General features: G+C 39.4%; 1 protein-coding gene across 5 annotated transcripts in view; it reads right to left on the reverse strand.

The window, feature by feature from the left end:
- Nucleotides 1-134: 134 nt before the first annotated feature.
- Nucleotides 135-17,069, reverse strand: part of col14a1a (collagen, type XIV, alpha 1a) — a 90,213-nt gene continuing 73,278 nt past the window's right edge. For 3 of the 5 annotated variants that reach the window (XM_053233013.1, XM_026939729.3, XM_053233018.1), the window contains 9 exons: nt 16,326-16,379; nt 10,577-10,630; nt 10,409-10,480; nt 8,640-8,675; nt 8,129-8,195; nt 7,302-7,490; nt 6,331-6,408; nt 3,655-3,810; nt 135-1,229 (listed from right to left, as the gene is read on the reverse strand). In XM_053233013.1, coding sequence (XP_053088988.1) covers nt 955-1,229; nt 3,655-3,810; nt 6,331-6,408; nt 7,302-7,490; nt 8,129-8,195; nt 8,640-8,675; nt 10,409-10,480; nt 10,577-10,630; nt 16,326-16,379 — 981 coding nt within the window. In that variant the 3' untranslated portion in view covers nt 135-954. Of the gene's footprint in view, nt 1,749-3,654; nt 3,811-6,330; nt 6,409-7,301; nt 7,491-8,128; nt 8,196-8,639; nt 8,676-10,408; nt 10,481-10,576; nt 10,631-16,325; nt 16,380-17,069 lie in introns of all 5 variants that reach the window. The other 2 variants (XM_053233016.1, XM_053233017.1) reach the window with 2 other exon arrangements.

The following is a 17,069-nucleotide window of genomic DNA, read 5'->3' on the forward strand; positions in this document are numbered from 1 at the left end:
GGACGTATGTGTCTACAGAAGTCGTCAAACGTGTCTTTGATTTTAGCACTAATCAAGATTCCTGCGTCTGAGCTGACTGCCTTATGGGCTTTTAAAAAGAAAACATTAACAAAGAACAGACAAGACATCACCGCTATCATATTACAGTTTTATTGGTTACAAAACAAAGTAAAAATAAGTTACTTTTCCGCTTCAAAAATTTGGTAGTGAGCCATTCCTCTGGCACCTGTTCAGCACACACAGTTTGATTCGTTCTGAGAGGACAGTAGACCACAGGCCTAACTATTCAACACTCTTCCACAGTGAATAGGCCCATAGGACAAGCACATACACAGAGAGAGACAGAAAAGGACTTCCAGTCTGAGCTCTTGTATTAAATCAAAAAAAAAAAAAAAGTTCAAGAGCCCTTACTGAATCCCCAATAACTGCATAACATTTATCCTTATAAGACCAAATCCACAGGAAATTCACATTGACATGTCAATGTACAATCACATTCCAGACATGTGTGGCATTTATAAGTATCTGTGGCAATGTTAGATTTGGTTCAATGTGTTTTTTAAATTGTCCGGTACTGCCAAGGATTCATCTTTCTATAAATAAATCACAGAAACGTGACAGGAACATTGAAAGCGTGGATGATCAAACATGGAAGCACTGAAATTCAATCTCCATTTTTATTATAAAAACAATTACACAAACTGTACAAATTCAATGTTTTTCCCCCAAATGGACAACTAATACAAATCCACTGCATTGTTTGAGAGCTTTTTGTGGTTTTAAATGACTGCATGCATTTTTAAATAAACAAACAAAAAAAGGTCATTGAAGGTCTGTGGGCACCACTCCCTCCATAGCACCCACCCCCATCAGGCACTTTCCAAATACCATTCAGTTAATGCTATCCTACTGGACACTTGATTAATACTAAGTGTGTGTTTCTGGATGGGGCTGTCAGTGTGCAGATTTATCCTCTTCCTGTGTTGTGGCCTGAGTGCCACTCCTCTCAGTCATGCTGCGGGAGAAGCGGTGCGTGCCTCGCTCCCTCATCATGGCACCGGGATAAGCAGTGCCAGGCTGGGCAACACGAGGGTTGGGATAGCTGGGCTGGTAGTACTGGGGTGGGTAGTGGCGGTATCCGCCGTACGGGTCCTCTTCCTCCTCTCCCTCTTCATCATTAGTGTCAGTGGGCCCGTAGTTTTGGTAGGAACTGGGAGGTAACTGTTGTACTATGGGAAGATTGGGGAATTGGGTTGGTCATCCATGTTTCCTCTGTCTATGTCATTCACCACCACCAAGAAAGTAGCCATTGGGTTAGCATCAGAGGAGAGCAGCAGAGAGATAAAGGCACAGTGTTAGAGAAAACAGGAAGCAGAAGACGAATATGAGAAATTATGGCTTTCTGGGGAAGGGCCATCAGGTATGGCTGTCAAAAACATTCTGAGAGAGAGAGAGAGAGAGAGAGAGAGAGAGAGAGATGGGGCAGCAAAGAAAGCTGTATGGATTTGTGTGCATAGCCATGCAGGACCCTTGCTGTGTAGTGGTGGTGATCTTCAGGAGTGTGAGAATATGGCATTATATAATATGGAAGCTTGGGGTTGTAGACAAGTCTTTCCCTAGCCACAGTCTTTTTTTGCCAAAGGATGGAGAATGGAGGGATGGAGGGATAAAGGAAAAGAAGAGAAATGGCAGCAGAGTTTCAGAGAATGCCTCTCAGTAGTCATTCTCATACTGCACTTCGCCTTCCCCTAGAGTCAGGAGACAGATGAGGAGGTCCCGGAAAGGAGAGAGAAACACACCGTGTAAGTACAACACCCACATGATCGTTAAAATGACCAACTCGGCAACTCAGCCAACAGGCTTTCCCTTTCTGCAGCAATCTCATTCTTGTCACACAACTGTAGTCACACAGTTACTTTCATGAGGTTTACTGTAGGTTTACTGTACAAATGCTCTGTCAGTAAATCAGATATTAAATGTACACAGTTTACGTAAGCCTGGAAACTTAAAGACTGTTGCAGTTATTTCATATCAGCATGAGAACTTAATATAACACTTCTTAAGTCCATCTAACTATAATGTACCAGTTTCTTCAATGTTACATTGTGGATTTAAAAACGTATAATCCATTAGCAAGGTGATTCCAAAACTGGAGTGACATTTAGCCCTTTACTCTTAAAAAAATAAAGTTACTTTTTTTTTAAAACTCATTTTCAACATTAGATAAAAGAAAATGTATTTTACCATTCAAACTATATCTTAATCCATCTCAGGCAACATCATCTCATTTCTGCTGACAATGGCTCTGTTTTGCTCTTAGATTAGATTAGATTCAACTTTATTGTCATTGTGCATAATACGAGTACAGAGCCAGTGAAATGCAGTTTTTCGCATATCCCAGCTTGCTTGAGAAACATAACAAAGGTTTTTAGCATAGAATTTGCAAATCAAGAATTTTTTTAATTAGCATCCATATTAATAGCATAAGGACATTAAGGATATTCTAATGATTTACTTAAAGTTTTTTTACTTAATTTATTTTCAGTGTGTAATTTGTGTAACAGGCCCATACTTTCAAAGTAACCTTGTCAGGCAATATCAATTCAATTATTGAAAATAGTGAAAAAAAGAATGAAAGAAATTTTTCTTCTTCTAAATATCTTCAGGAAGCTCAGGAGATGTAAATTCCTGCTGGATATATTGTGGAGTATTCCAAATATTTCTAAGGGGTGAATGTTATGCATTTTCCATTACCTACAATGGATGACTCATGGAAAGGGCTATTTCAACCATCAGATGAAATGGCTTCACACAATAATGCAAAATTAATCATTATTTTTATTTTTTAAATAATTTTTATTTTAATGATTATTTTTCAGTGTAGTTATAGTGGGTTGATACAGGCAAAAATGCTGTTTTCTATTTGCTGTAGATTTTATTAGTTTTAAGTTCTTTAGGTTGTTGTTACCTTTACATATTTTTGCAAATGCAATATCAGTGGGAAATAAATGTCACCCCAGTCGAACAATGAGCCACCAGCTAACCACGTTTCCAAAATTAGTGGTACATCTAATGACCCCCTCCTTGATGCTGCAGTATGTTTCACATTCCAGAACACACTCTCCCTCATAAAAATCACCCACATCTGGATAGCCATGAACTTTTCACAAGTTTCACTGTAAAACTTGATAGCGTATACACTCTATTAAATTTATGTGGACAATTACTGTAATGACTATTCTTTGTCTCTGCTAGTAAAAAGACTATTTTATTGGATGATCATCCTGCATAGTGGCAAAAGTGTTGACTTTTATATGCGAACAAAAAGATTTTTTAAAAAAAGTATATGGCCATATAAATGAAATATATCACACATATACTGCTATTTTGCAAGTATTGAGAAAAAAGTGCACAATCAGTGTAAGAAGATAGTATTTGGTGTTGTTAAATTACTTTGGAAAATAGCATTCTTAGCAGTATCAGAAATGACCCTGTATTAAGTTTTTTTTTGTCCTCACTAGTATCTGCAATAGTAAGAGAAAATGGCAGAAGCTAACACTTAAATATTGGCTTTTCACTATTAGATCAATAGGAGAAATACAGAACTAAAAAAAAACAAAGGAGAGAAAATAAGAAAATAAGAACTTTCTTTACCTCCTATGTTGTACCCTAAGCAGGCATTCTGGTCGCAGTAGCCTGGTGGTCCAGCAGGACCAGAGATGCCAGGACTTCCAGTGCGACCCGGAGTGCCCTGAGGTCCAGGCCTGCCTGGAGGACCCTGGCTTCCTGTCCGGCCCTCACCTGGAGGACCTGCAGCGAGGCATTAACACATATCAACACAGTGCCACATGCAATCCAGCTAAGCTCCACATTTGGAACTGGATTTTGCACCATAAAAGACAGTTCTGTATTTTCAGCACAAGGTAAGCCTTCCCCAAATGCCACTGGCTCTTTTGGCCATGTAGTTTCTCTGAGCTTCAGCCATGAATAGTATTGATTTAAAAAAAAAAAATCTTAGCCAGATGCAGGTCCTTAGCTGATATCACTCAAGATATATTCAAAAATCCTTCAACTTAAATATCTGTTTCATATTTCAGACCAAACTCAAAGGAACCAAAAGTGAGCATTAAATTAGAGCAGGGATTGTTAAAAGCTTGAAGGGGTCCCTGGAGGACCAGTGGTTAGGCTTCAGCTCTCTCACCGCCATAGCCCAGGTTCGATTCCTGGCCAGGGAACCAACCCCAGCCACTGGGGTTATACAAAGACAGTGCACTCCCAATGCTGGTCCCCAAGCCTGGATAAAACTGGGGAGGGTTGCTCCAGGAAGGGCATCTGGAGTAAAAACTGTGCCAAATCAAATACAATGATCAGCCATAACATTAAAACCACCTGCCTAATATTGTGTAGGTCCCCCTTGTGCCACCAAAACAGCTCTGACTCATCAAGGCATGGACTCTACAAGACTTCTGAAGGTGTGCTGTGGTATGTGGCACAAAGACGTTATCAGCAGATCCTGTAAGTTGTGAGGTGGGGCCTCAGACTTGTTTGTCCAGCACATCCCACAGATGCTTGATTGGCTTGAGATCTGGGAAATTGGAGGCCAAGTCAACACCTAGATCTCTTTGTCATGTTCTTCAAACCATTCCTGAACAATTTTTGTAGTGTGGCAGGGTGCATTATCCTGCTGAAAGAGGCCACTGCCATTAGGGAATACCTTAAAGGGGTGTACTTTGTCTGCAACAATGCTTAGGTAGGTGGTACCTGTAAAAGTAACATCCAAATGAGTGCCAGGACCCAAGGTTTCCCAGCAGAACATTGCCCACCTTTCTATCTTAACCAGCATTAACTTTTTCAGCAATTTGTGCTACCGTAGCTCTTCTGTGGGATCGGAAAAGACAGGCTAGCCTTTGCTCCCCACACGCATCAATGAGCCTTGGGGACCCATGATACTGTCACTGGTTCACCGGTTGTCCTTCCTTGGACCACTTTTGGTAGGCATTAACGACTGCATACCGCGAACACCCCACAAGACCTGCCATTTGGGAGATGATCTGACCCAGTCATCGAGCCATCACAATCTGGCCCTTGTCAAAGTCACTCAGATCCTTATGCTTGCCCATTTTTCCTGCTTCCAACACATCAACTTCAAGGACTGACTGTTTACTTGTTGCCTAATATATCCCAACCCTTCACAGGTGCTCCTGTAACAAGATAATCAATGTTATTCACTTCACCTGTCAGTGGTGTTAATGTTATGGCTGATCGGTATATGCGGATCAATGATCCACCAAGGCGACCCCAATGGGAACAGTCGGGAAAAAATTGTTAAACGTTTGAAAGCTTTTCATAAACACATATGAATGTGAATTCCTATGGTCCATATCATATGAACCTGTAGACGTCTATCTAGGTTCTGAGGTAAAATAGGAGTTTTACAGTCTTTTGAATAGCAGAATATTGGCCTTTTAAGGAGATTATGAACAAGGCTGAAGTATGGGATTAGTCAAATGAATCCCTTAAGAGTGTGACAAATTAGAGAAACAGTACATTAAATTTGTAGTTGCAAAAGTAAAAATGGACTACTGGTCCTTTGTTCTCAGTAGCCCCTTATACTGCTACCTTAAACCTGATGCACTTTTGTGACAACTATTTGCAACAAACAATGCAAAATTTAAAATCTCATTAAGGTTTTCATTTGATTCACCCTCATATTTAAAGGAAAATGTTCCAGTTACAGTTTTATCACGATAAAATGTAGGCAGTATAGTGACTACAATGTCTATCACCAACCTCTGAAACAAACCTCTTAACACATACACTCGCTGGCCACTTTATTAGGAACACCATACTAGTACTGAGTAGGACCTCCTTTACTCTCAGAACAGCCTCAATTCTTCATAGCATGGATTCCACAAGGTGTTGGAAAGGTTGCTTGGAGATACTGGTCCAGATTTGTCAGCTGCACATTCATGCTGTGAATCTCATGTTCTAACACATCCCAAAAGGTGAAGTACACTGAACTCATTGTCATGTTCATGGAACCAGACTTGTGCTTTGAGGTATGGTGCATTATCATGCTGGAAGTAGCCATTATAAGGGATGCATCGTCTTGACCTGTATCTGCATGATTTTATGCATTACACTGCTGCCAGATGATTGCCTGATTGGATAATTGCATTAATGTGCAGCTGTACAGGTGTTCCTATTATTGTATCCATCGAGTATGTAACTAAATATAGTCTCATCTAAATATAAGCTATACCTATGCCTTCAACAACCAGAGATGAACAAAGTGGCATATCTGGCAAATAAGAGTGGTTATTTGTTTACCTGGGGGTCCTGGGAGGCCACGGGGTCCCTGTGTCCCCACACCTGGAGTGCCTTTCTCTCCTTTCTCTCCTGGGAACCCTGAACAGATGATAAAACAGACACTAAAGTGAGACCAAGCAAAACCATCTGCCTCTCTGGACTTGCACACTGCTGGCCTCTTTCACTACCAGGCAGACAGAGGGATTAAGATAGCAGACCAAGTGTACCACACACTGATACAACAAGTCTGCACATGCAATGGCTAGAGTGTCTATCCAGCTCTTCTGTTTACCTTCCACCACTGACCACTGGAGTTGGAGAGAGTGTGAGAGCCACATGCTTTTCATGGGTCACTAATCATTTGGCAAAGAACAACAAAAATATGGAGTCCAGAAAGAAAGCTAAAGGTTCCACTGAGATTTCTGGTTCAATATATCCTGCTGCATGGAAAATATCAAGACTGACCACATACAAAAATAGTCTTGAGCAGTTATTATTAGTTCTTTGCTATTCCAAAACCAAAGGCACACTGTGTCATGCAAAACGTCTCAGAATTATGAGCCTTTATGGAGAGACAGACACTTTTCCCAGGCTTCTTCACAGCAATCTGGTCTTCATCACCTCCGACCAGGGCTGACAATTACCCCAACCCCGGGCACATACAGTAATTAGCACTCTTGTAATGATAGGCTACACCATTAACCCCCTCAAACCATCTCTCATTAGCAAACGTTGCTGGTCTTGTGCAGCCAGTCTGAACTAATCATATCAAAGCTGTGCTTTGTGTCATTCTGACACGCTGTCTGTGTATGTAACACACTGCATGTGTGAAGTGATGCTGGTCTTGTGATTCTCACTTGCTTGTTATCTCTCTGCAACTTTCTTGTGATGGTTATTTATTATGTCAACAGTATTATATAACGGTCAATAACATTAACACTGAAACATAATCTGTGATGTATGTTTTTTTCCCTTGGTGTGCATGAACTCACCTCTCTCTCCTGGACGGCCACTCAGTCCATTACCTCCGGGGAAGCCTGGTCTACCTGGAGGTCCCTGCTCTCCCTGTAGCCCCGGAGGGCCCTGACGGCCTGGTTCCCCTGGAGGACCTGGCACTGTCCGGACTGACACAGACTGACTGGGGATCTGATTCAGGATTGAGTTGTAGCGAGACAAGTGGCCTGATGAGAAGGGCAGGAAAGCAAGGAAGTGAAGAGAGATACGCTAATAGAACTGAAAGGATAACAAAATATTACTTCAAAATTATATTGAATAAAGTAAAAAAAAAAAAACTAAACAAGAAAAGCAAAACAGGGATTCCAGAGTAGTGCAACAGAAACACATTCACTCTGGAGATCATCTGGAGCCCATGAGTTCAAATGCCATTGATGCCACAGCCATCCAGGGACTTTAGTCCAAGACAGCATAATTAGCAGATAGCGCTTTGCTCCGATTGTGTTCAGCTGCAATGTGTTGCAGCATGAGCAGCAGTTCTAAAAGATACAGTGACTGGCTTTATGTGTCTTGGAGGAAGCACATGCTAGCCCTCACTCTCCCCAGTTGGCAGCTGTCATGTGATAGGGGTAAAAAAAAAAGGGGTAAAAAATATATATATAATAAAAAGCCCACATCATACATAACTTGCCCATTTAGTTATTACTAACAAACTCAGAAATCCAAGATGAAGACCCAAGCACTTGACTACATTGTGTCCCTCATTATGGAGGCTTTGTATACTTATTGCATTTGTATGCTTTGAGGAAGAGCCTATTACAGTACTAACTAGCTACATGTTCAAGACTAACAAAAACATACTCACTCTGAATTAGTTGTTCACACACTTGTCGGGCTATAGAGCGGACAACTGCCTGAGACTGCATGTCACCCTTTGAAGACAAAAAACAGATGGTTAAGAGTCCTTTACTTTGGTGCTGCTATGTTTTCTCTCCAACAAACACACATTACAGGGTGTTTAACGAAGCAGATAAACAGCCCATAAAGCGTAAGTGTTTAATAGGTGTAATTTAACATTCACCATAGTCTTATTATCTAATGCCCAACCCTATGACACTTCACAGAGACATAATAACAGAGTTCAAGACTGAGCATAATACAGAGGAAAGGTGAGTGATGGAGGCGAAAGCAAAGGAAATATATATAATATATATATAATGTGTGTGTGTGTGTGTTAGTGCTTGTGATTTGTATCAGGATGTCTGTCTGAGGGTCCCTTAATCCCACTGCAAATACCCGACCATTATGTGCATGACTTGCCCCCATACCAAGCTTATTTAAACTTCTCAAACTTTTACACAATAGATCAGCCTTACCCTCTCCCCTCGCTCGCCTTTGGTACCAGGAGAGCCCTGTCGAAAAGAAAAGGGAAGGTAGGTAAACAGCTGTCTTGCAAAGATAATGGATGATTTCAAAGAGTTTGTGTGAGTCCCAGATCTGATTGGGGCTGATAAAAAAAAATGAAAGAGGCTAGTGGTGGTTTGGAGAGCGTATGTGCCTGCTTTGTTGTAACACAGGTCATTTTGAAGGGACTATGACTAAATCATCATGAATGCAGCACACGGTCCAAGAACATAAAGGAGACATGTTGTTTAGCTAATGCTGACACAGAGGATGATCCTGAATATTAAGGCTACTAAATAATTCTGATATCATAAAAAGGTAATTTGGAGGTCTGGAAAACACAGGCTCACACGTATGAAGGGCTAATGAATGTGCCAAAATGTTTGTGTCATTCTTCAATTTCATGTGCAAGAATATGCGTAGCAAGAAATATGAGGCATTGACTGAAATATCACAGAGTAAGAATGCATTTTTTTTTAAGTATCATAGTGTGTGTGCGCTTCAGTAAAGAGTCTCACAGTTCATGAACCAACCCCACACTGATGCTAAACCTGTCATCTCCTTGACAGCCTGTCTACCAGGTTCAATAGAGAGAGATCAACACAGAAAGGTCCACATCACTACACAGAAGCATATGGTCCTTCTTTACCACCATCTCTAAACAAACACTCGATTACAGAGCTCTCGCTTCCTGCCTGAATGCAGTAATTCAAACAGGCTTCACTCTGCGGGAATATAATGGAGATTGACATTGCTTCACCTCATTTGATCCCTTGCTCGCCCCTAATGTAAAAATGAGAAACAAACATCCCACCCTGAGGGTCCACACAAGCAGTAGCTGAGGTGTCTTCTAGATTGTGCTCCTCTTGAGCAGTCAAGAGTTCAGCATGGTGGGTGTTTAGTCTTTTGTCTGACTCTGACAGTCCTTGATGCAAAACAATACCTGTCTGTATTGTCTACTAATAGCTAGGTGCAACGAGAACAAAACATCATGTTAAAATGCTAGTTTGAATCATGTTGGTTGGTGTCTATGCATAAATGCAAACAGATGTGAAGCATTTCTAAATCTTGGAAATTCGAATCATATGGAGAAATGTGAAATTGCGTTAACCCACTGACAGCCTCACAATGTTGGAGCACACAGGATTAGCAGAGAGCAGAAATGAGCTGAGGGCTGACACAAGGAGAAGAGGAGACTGAACAGACCATTGTCAGTTAACCCACTGATCTGACTGAGGTCATGACCCACTGTTTACTGCATTAGCTCTGTTCTCGTCTGTTCAGGGTGGCCTGAAGTTCAGAGCTCCAGTCAGTGTGTGAAGCTGGACGCAGTCAGGAGAATGACTCAGCAGTGGGACAGAGTCCCAGAACTAACAGTGCAGTTATTTTAAACGAGGCCCCCCGTTCGTCTGAACTAGAGAAACTATATTTATAAAATTAACTGAATATGTGAGTGGTCAAATGTCACAGACCTCTGTGGAAAGATTTTTGCTTACTGATTCAGCTGATGGCTATTGAGGCATAGACTTGGGGAAAAAAAAGTATTTACCAAAAAGAAATAAATTTGTGTACACAGTGACATTTCACTATTCTGTAAAATTGTGATACTTCTTACTGATCAATGTTATAGGGACTGTCAATGTCAAAAATAGTTTTTATTCATATGTAAATCCTCTAATTCATCATCATGTAATTTCAGGTCTTAAATATGGGTTTCTCTGAGTGCTGCTCTTATACTTACAGGTGGCCCGTGATCACCATGTGGTCCTGGAGGTCCAGTGGTTCCTGGTGCTCCGGGAGCACCTGGACTTCCCTGTTGTAACAGAGACCAAACAGCCAGGGGGTAAACAAGCGCCTAATGCATCTGGATGGTCCTGAGGATGTTTGGGAAGAACAAGATAATACTTACAATAGGTCCTGGTGGGCCCTGCTGTCCCTGTGGTCCATCTTTCCCAGGCAAACCCTAAAGAAATAAGGTTCCATTACGAAATGACTCAGTTAAAATGAATACAAAACAAATACAATTTAAATAGTAACTTGTCTCATCATTGCCTTATCAAGACAATATTAAACTAAGTGAACAAACAAATCTATACTCTTTCACTTTATTTCCCTTTTGTCCCTTTTATGGATGCAACTGAAAATTTGGAAAATCTAAACATGCTGAACATTTAGGAATTTCTAAACATGCTGAACATTTCCATTTTTAAGACTAAATATAACCATGTAACAAAATGTAACACCTCATCACTTCGGCATTATAATGTTCTATCATTTTAATGCTAAATATAAAAGCAGTTTTGACACTTCAGCTGGCAAAACTCCAAGTAATGTAATCCACTTTCATTGGTTTAAATTGAAGTGTTGATTTTTATTTATTTCACCTAACAACTGACAACCACAATTAGCTTTTCCTTTATTTTACCCAACTTCAGCGTGAATGACTGATGCCTCACCCAGATGGTTTGCTAATAGCCACATCCAAGTATAAAGTACAGAAATTTGACGGATGGCGATACATCAACACATTAAAGTCAATGGCAATGTGCATTTTTCATGGACGCCATAAATTATATATCCACGTAAATATATTTTCTGAACCGACAAAGCTTTACCTTCACATCTAGCTATTTTCAATTAGGGATCAAAAACAACTGAACCAACATTGTAATGTTTCCATTTTCAAAATCAGAAAACTGCCCTATATATAGTGACATACTCTGAGCCACTTAGTGTTCAGTTCAGTTCTGTTTTGGAATGAGAGGTTCTTGTAGAGATGTGTCACACAACCTTTTCAAGAGTTTACTGAGAAACAACAACACTAGAACATTAAGAAGTGGGCAAACTTTGCACAGACAGATAAATCCTGGCTCCTTTTTACACAAGCAGTGCGGTCATGGGAGCTGTCTTGTATGGTATTAAATGTACCTACTTGTAGGCAAGCAGTAACAATGTGATAATGTGGAGAATGCTTTCCTTGCACACATTATGTCCCCTGATACCCATCGAAGGCTGTCTGAACAGCAGCTTATCTGAGCATTGCAGAACACTGATGACTAAACTCACATCTATAGTTTATTCACACTAGAACTGATGCTTCCAGAATGATAATGCACAATGTCGCAAGGTATGTATCATCATCGAATGGTTCCAGGAACATGACAGCGATTTTTATTGCTTCAGTGGCCTGTGCAGTCCGCAGATTTCAACCCCATTGAGCATTCTGGGATGAGGTGGAAAGGGCTGTTAGCAGCAAGACTGTGCAGCCATCCAATTTTCAGCAACTGTGCAACAAAATCATTTCCACATGGTACAACATTCCTGCACAATACATTCAGCTTCTGTAGAATTCATGTCCAGGCAAATCCCTGCTGTTCTTAAGGACACAGCTATTAGAGCTGGCACTGTGTTACTGATAATGACCTGGGCACATTTGCTCAAAAATTGGATCCATATTTGTTGGTCTACACATGAAGAAAACAAATCTATTGATGAGTTGTTGTCTGGGAGAGATTAATGACTTTTTTAACAAACAGGAATCCTTCATTTTGACAAAAGAAAGGCTTGTGCATCATTCTGTCAGGCTCTGTTCACTGTCAGAAAAGTTTTAATTTGAAAATAGCTACAGTAGTTTATGCGGCAGTTGATAAATTATCCTCTGAACAAGATGAATAAGCAGTTCATAACGAATGATGGGATTTCTTCATTTTGATAACAGATCAAGTTGTGCATCATTTCAGGAGCACAGACTAATCGAATGCAGACATGTTGTGCAGGAGACATTTTATATAAAAATCATTATCATAAGCCTACCTATAGTCCACCGCTCATATTCTGTTGTTTTGAAATATTTGAAAAATGGCAACAAAAAAAAGAATGAAGACCTAAAGAAACATGTCATCAGATAGTTTAACCTGACATCATTGGGGCAGAGGATTGTAAAGAACATGTTAAACTCATGACCGTGAGCTAACAGGAGGAATAACGGGAGGTTTTTTTCTTGCAAGCATTATGAACTTCTATTTTTAATTAAGGTTTTAATTTTAACATTAATGTTTTATGTGTGCCTGTCAATAACTGCTTTTTGTGGGGGGAAAAAGCAGTCATAATTTTGTTTAATAAACAATCACTTTGTCATTTTGGTTTAATTAATTTGTTTTTGAACCACTTATAAACCTGGTCTATGCCACATTTGGACCAGATATATCAAACAATGGGTCTCATTTATTATTTTAGTAGTTTTGTGTAACCATTTGCATAAGACAAAAGTTTCTGCGGGTTTTACAAAATTTTTAGAAAAAGCTCATTTTCTTCTTACTGGCTGGAAACACGAAAATACACTAAACGGTGAAAGAAAAGGCAGAAAGACTCATTCTATGCAAAAAAAAAAAAACAACAACAACAAAACTATTTAGCAGGCTAAGAGCAGCCGAAAATATCAAAAAGTAGAGATAAATGATAGAAAAGGTGAACTAGTTGTTAATTAAGTGAAGTGAAAAGAAGATGGTGAAAGGAGAAAAAAGATCTAAACTGTAAGTGATAATGGACATCCAGCACATCACACAGAGAAACTGCTATTTTAAATAAATTCAAGTGTCTCGGCCGATGTGCTGGATCTCAAGTTTTGCACAGCCGTGGCAAAACCACAGAAAGTGCTGTGCCAAACGGAACTGATTTATAAGTCAGCTTTCATCCTCCAAAAAATCATACCAGTCTTTAAACATCCTTTCCCTCATAATCTTCCATCAGTTGAGGCATTTTGTATGTGGCTCACAGCTATGCGCAGACTCCTGTCATAAGTGAATAACTAGATTTATTTGTTTTAATTTATGGCTTTGTGTTGGCTCACTTTCATTATTTTTCATTTTTTAAATTAATGAAAATAATGTAAAATATAAAATAACTGGTTTTCACAAAATTTTCTTGATTGTATTCTTTGTCCCTGACCTAGTGAACTAGCACAAGGATGTGTTTTTGATAGCGACTACAAAGCACTTCTGCAAGTTGCTTTGGATAAAGGTGTGTGCTAAATGCTGTACATGTAAAAGAGACACGAATGTAAGTAATTTAACTTGACAGTATAATCCTATAATAACATAGAATAATATAGAATAATAATATAGAAAACTTTAGTAATCCATGCAAATTATTTGATTTGAAGTCAATCAAATGAGGTTTACATTAGTTAGTCTTCTTATGAGTAAATTTACCCTCATGCAGGAGCACTATAGTAGGATATTAACGTTTTTCCAAAATTACAGGATTTTCATGAATGAAACCTTTTTCTTGTGTAAATGCTTCTATGAATGATTTATGAATAAATCTGTCCATATCCAGCTTGATAACTTGATAAATGAGGCCAATTATTTGGATCTGCACCATCTTCAGGCCAGATGTAACAATATTGTCTCTAAGTCTAGTCAGCTGTAATATATTTTGGTGCGGATCTGTAAGATAAGTTCTGGTATTAGGCTGTTGCCCAATCTCTGCTGTGCATATCCAGTTGCAGCACTGCATTTACCCCAAATTCAGTACAGTGTACATTTGTTGTCTGAGTAAAAACCAATCCTAGTGCAATATTCATGATCTATATGCATAAAAGTAGAGATAAATGTGACTGTACTTTAAATTATGATATTTTTTTATGTTGTACCACAGTTCTGTAAAGGATCTAAAAGCTTCATTTGGACTTTATACAGTGGGTTCCATGTAATTTTCTCCACTGTGAAGAACAGATCATTTTGTGGGTGATGATTTTGTATACTTCTCCTCAGTAATAAGTCTGTAATTGTTGGAGAGCTCAGCAATATTGGCAAAAACAAACTGAAACCACAACTTAAGAAAAAAAAAACAACAGGCAAATCCATCCTGAAATGAGGATTGCATGAAATACAGAAATACCAATAAATTGGCACTTGCACTGCTAGGTGGAGATGGATTTTATCCATGTAAAACGACGCATGGTAATTAATGCAGCCTATAATGACACATTTAAGTTTATTAACATTAACATTAGAGGTGCTGTGCAAAGTGAACTCACAGCCATGACAGTGACGGGCTGAAAGCTACGTGACTGGGAATGTTTATTCAGGTGAGGCAGGGCGTTTGTGTAAAAAAAAATATATCCCAACAATAAAGATTGCACATGTCTACTTAAAAATAGTGGCAAGTTAGAAGCAGTCGACTTAATAGGTTTAATAGTCTGTCAGAGGACAACAGATAGTACACAGAGGTACTATTGGGGTTGTCAAAATTGGTTATGGCATATGGCATATTTTAAGAAATTTGGAATAAGATGAGAGATCAGTTTAAACATGCAAACATTCCAAGCCTTACTACCTATTACTACGTACTACCTAATATGTACTTATTAGGCTATTTGTATGATCCTTGTTTCTTTCTACCCAGCTTGCTAAAAATGAAACTTTATTAAATGTGATTCATTGCCCACAATATCGTTTTCCTGCAATACGAGCCATTTGGAATGAAAACACTGTACCGTTTGAACGCTTCTCATATGCAAAGTGCTTTGCGACAACCACATCAAAAGAGCAAGCCACGGGTATTCATCTTGTGCATGCACAAAACCACTGCAAACCCACATGGCTGAGCTTTTCCCTTCCCCAGAGATCAAAGTAAGTCCCTCTGTCTCTCTCCCTCCCTCATTCTCTCTGTCAGTCTATTTCTCTGTCTTTTTCTCTGCTTGTCTCCAGGAATGGGACCGTAGAGTACATGGGTGAGCCAGAGTGGAGTCATGCATTGCTGTGTAGCTGTATGATCCAGCTCAGTCATAAGCTTTCTACATGATGCTAATTAACTTTCCATGCCAGGATACAACCGAGAAGATTCTGGATTCTGGACCGTATGTTATGTGTGAGCACAAAACTCAAACATTCAGGATTTTCTCCTGCACTTCAAAGTCTATGATTTAGAAAGAAAAAAGCCAACTCATTAATAAGGAATCATGGAGAAGTTTATAACCTTACTTAAAAAGTTCCCCCTGAGGGACAAACTGAAGAAACTTTCAGGCTACCCGATGGAACCTTTTTTTCCTAAGAGTGTACACATCCCTCTGGCTATCTTATCTTTAAGATGAAAACTGAGTGCTCTGCTTGGGTGTAATGTATTATACAACCAAAACGAAAAATTTTCAGTATGCTCACAGCAGAAACTACAATGAATGTCGGGATACAGCACAAATATGTGGAGTTAAAAAAGTGTGGCAGACTGAACCTGATGGTTTGAATGGGCCTCTCCATCTGTAATCAGATCTATTCCTGGACCGAAAACACTTGCCAGGCCTATCTGATGAGCGATCCATGTGGAGTGACAGAATTAGTATTCCAATTATTGTGCCAATCCCACAGAATTTTCCATGAGCATTTATTACGTATTCAACCTTAAAGAATGATGGAAGAATTTTAAACTCTGAAACTATTAAATGCGAAGCTTGGAAATTTTAGATGTGTAAATAAATCATAAATGTCAACATGATGGGCAGCTGGATCTCTGCCATTTAAATGAAAAAATATCACAAAATGCAATTAGAACAACTATAACCAAGATAAACCATAGACACATAACATATCATTTACCTTTCAACATGTAGGGTTATAATAGATACAAATCATTTAGCTGAGGTTAGTGATCATCCTTACCCTCTGTCCCGGTAGGCCGTCTCTGCCAGGACCTCCACTGGCTCCTGGCACACCCTGACAAAAAAAAAAAAAACAACAAAGTAAAAAATATATTCTTAGTAAAAATAGTTTTTGACGGTTAATGGTAACCTTTCCTAAGGGGCAAACCAAAGAATGTTTTTAGGGCAACAGCAACAACAACGGCTGGAGTGGCTACCATGGATGGTACACTTTCCAAATAGCACACACACACACACACACACACACACACATCTAGCCAAGACCAGCATAACATGCATAAACTGCATCTCAGTAACCCTTGTTTGCTAATTTGGAAGACGAAGGAAGAATGTCATTTTTGATTACTGCTCATGGATGTTCTTAATATTCTGCGTTTCCTAGCTTTCTTAGTCAAGTTAGGGTGTTTGTTAAGTTGTGTTTTGTTGCTGACTGTGTTACCGGCTAAACAACACCCCAAAAAAGTAGGTTATGTCCATTAATCATAGAAGAAATGTTGTGTGAGCAGAATCAGCTCATTACACGGTGAGAGTTTGGAGATTAAATGAATCACCACTAAGAGGATGTGCTATCTTACAACACTGACAAGTTTAAAAAGATCAAATTAGCAATTGAGGTCATTGTGATATCGTTGAGATGTAAATTGCGCACATCATGCCAACGTATGTGTACAATATGGGTTGTTAATCTCCAGCTCTCACACAGCAGTCTGAAGTGACTGTCTTCACTCTCAGCTTCCTCCCCTGG

This window comes from Pangasianodon hypophthalmus, chromosome 1 (assembly GCF_027358585.1).
Source record: "Pangasianodon hypophthalmus isolate fPanHyp1 chromosome 1, fPanHyp1.pri, whole genome shotgun sequence".
NCBI lineage: Eukaryota > Metazoa > Chordata > Actinopteri > Siluriformes > Pangasiidae > Pangasianodon > Pangasianodon hypophthalmus.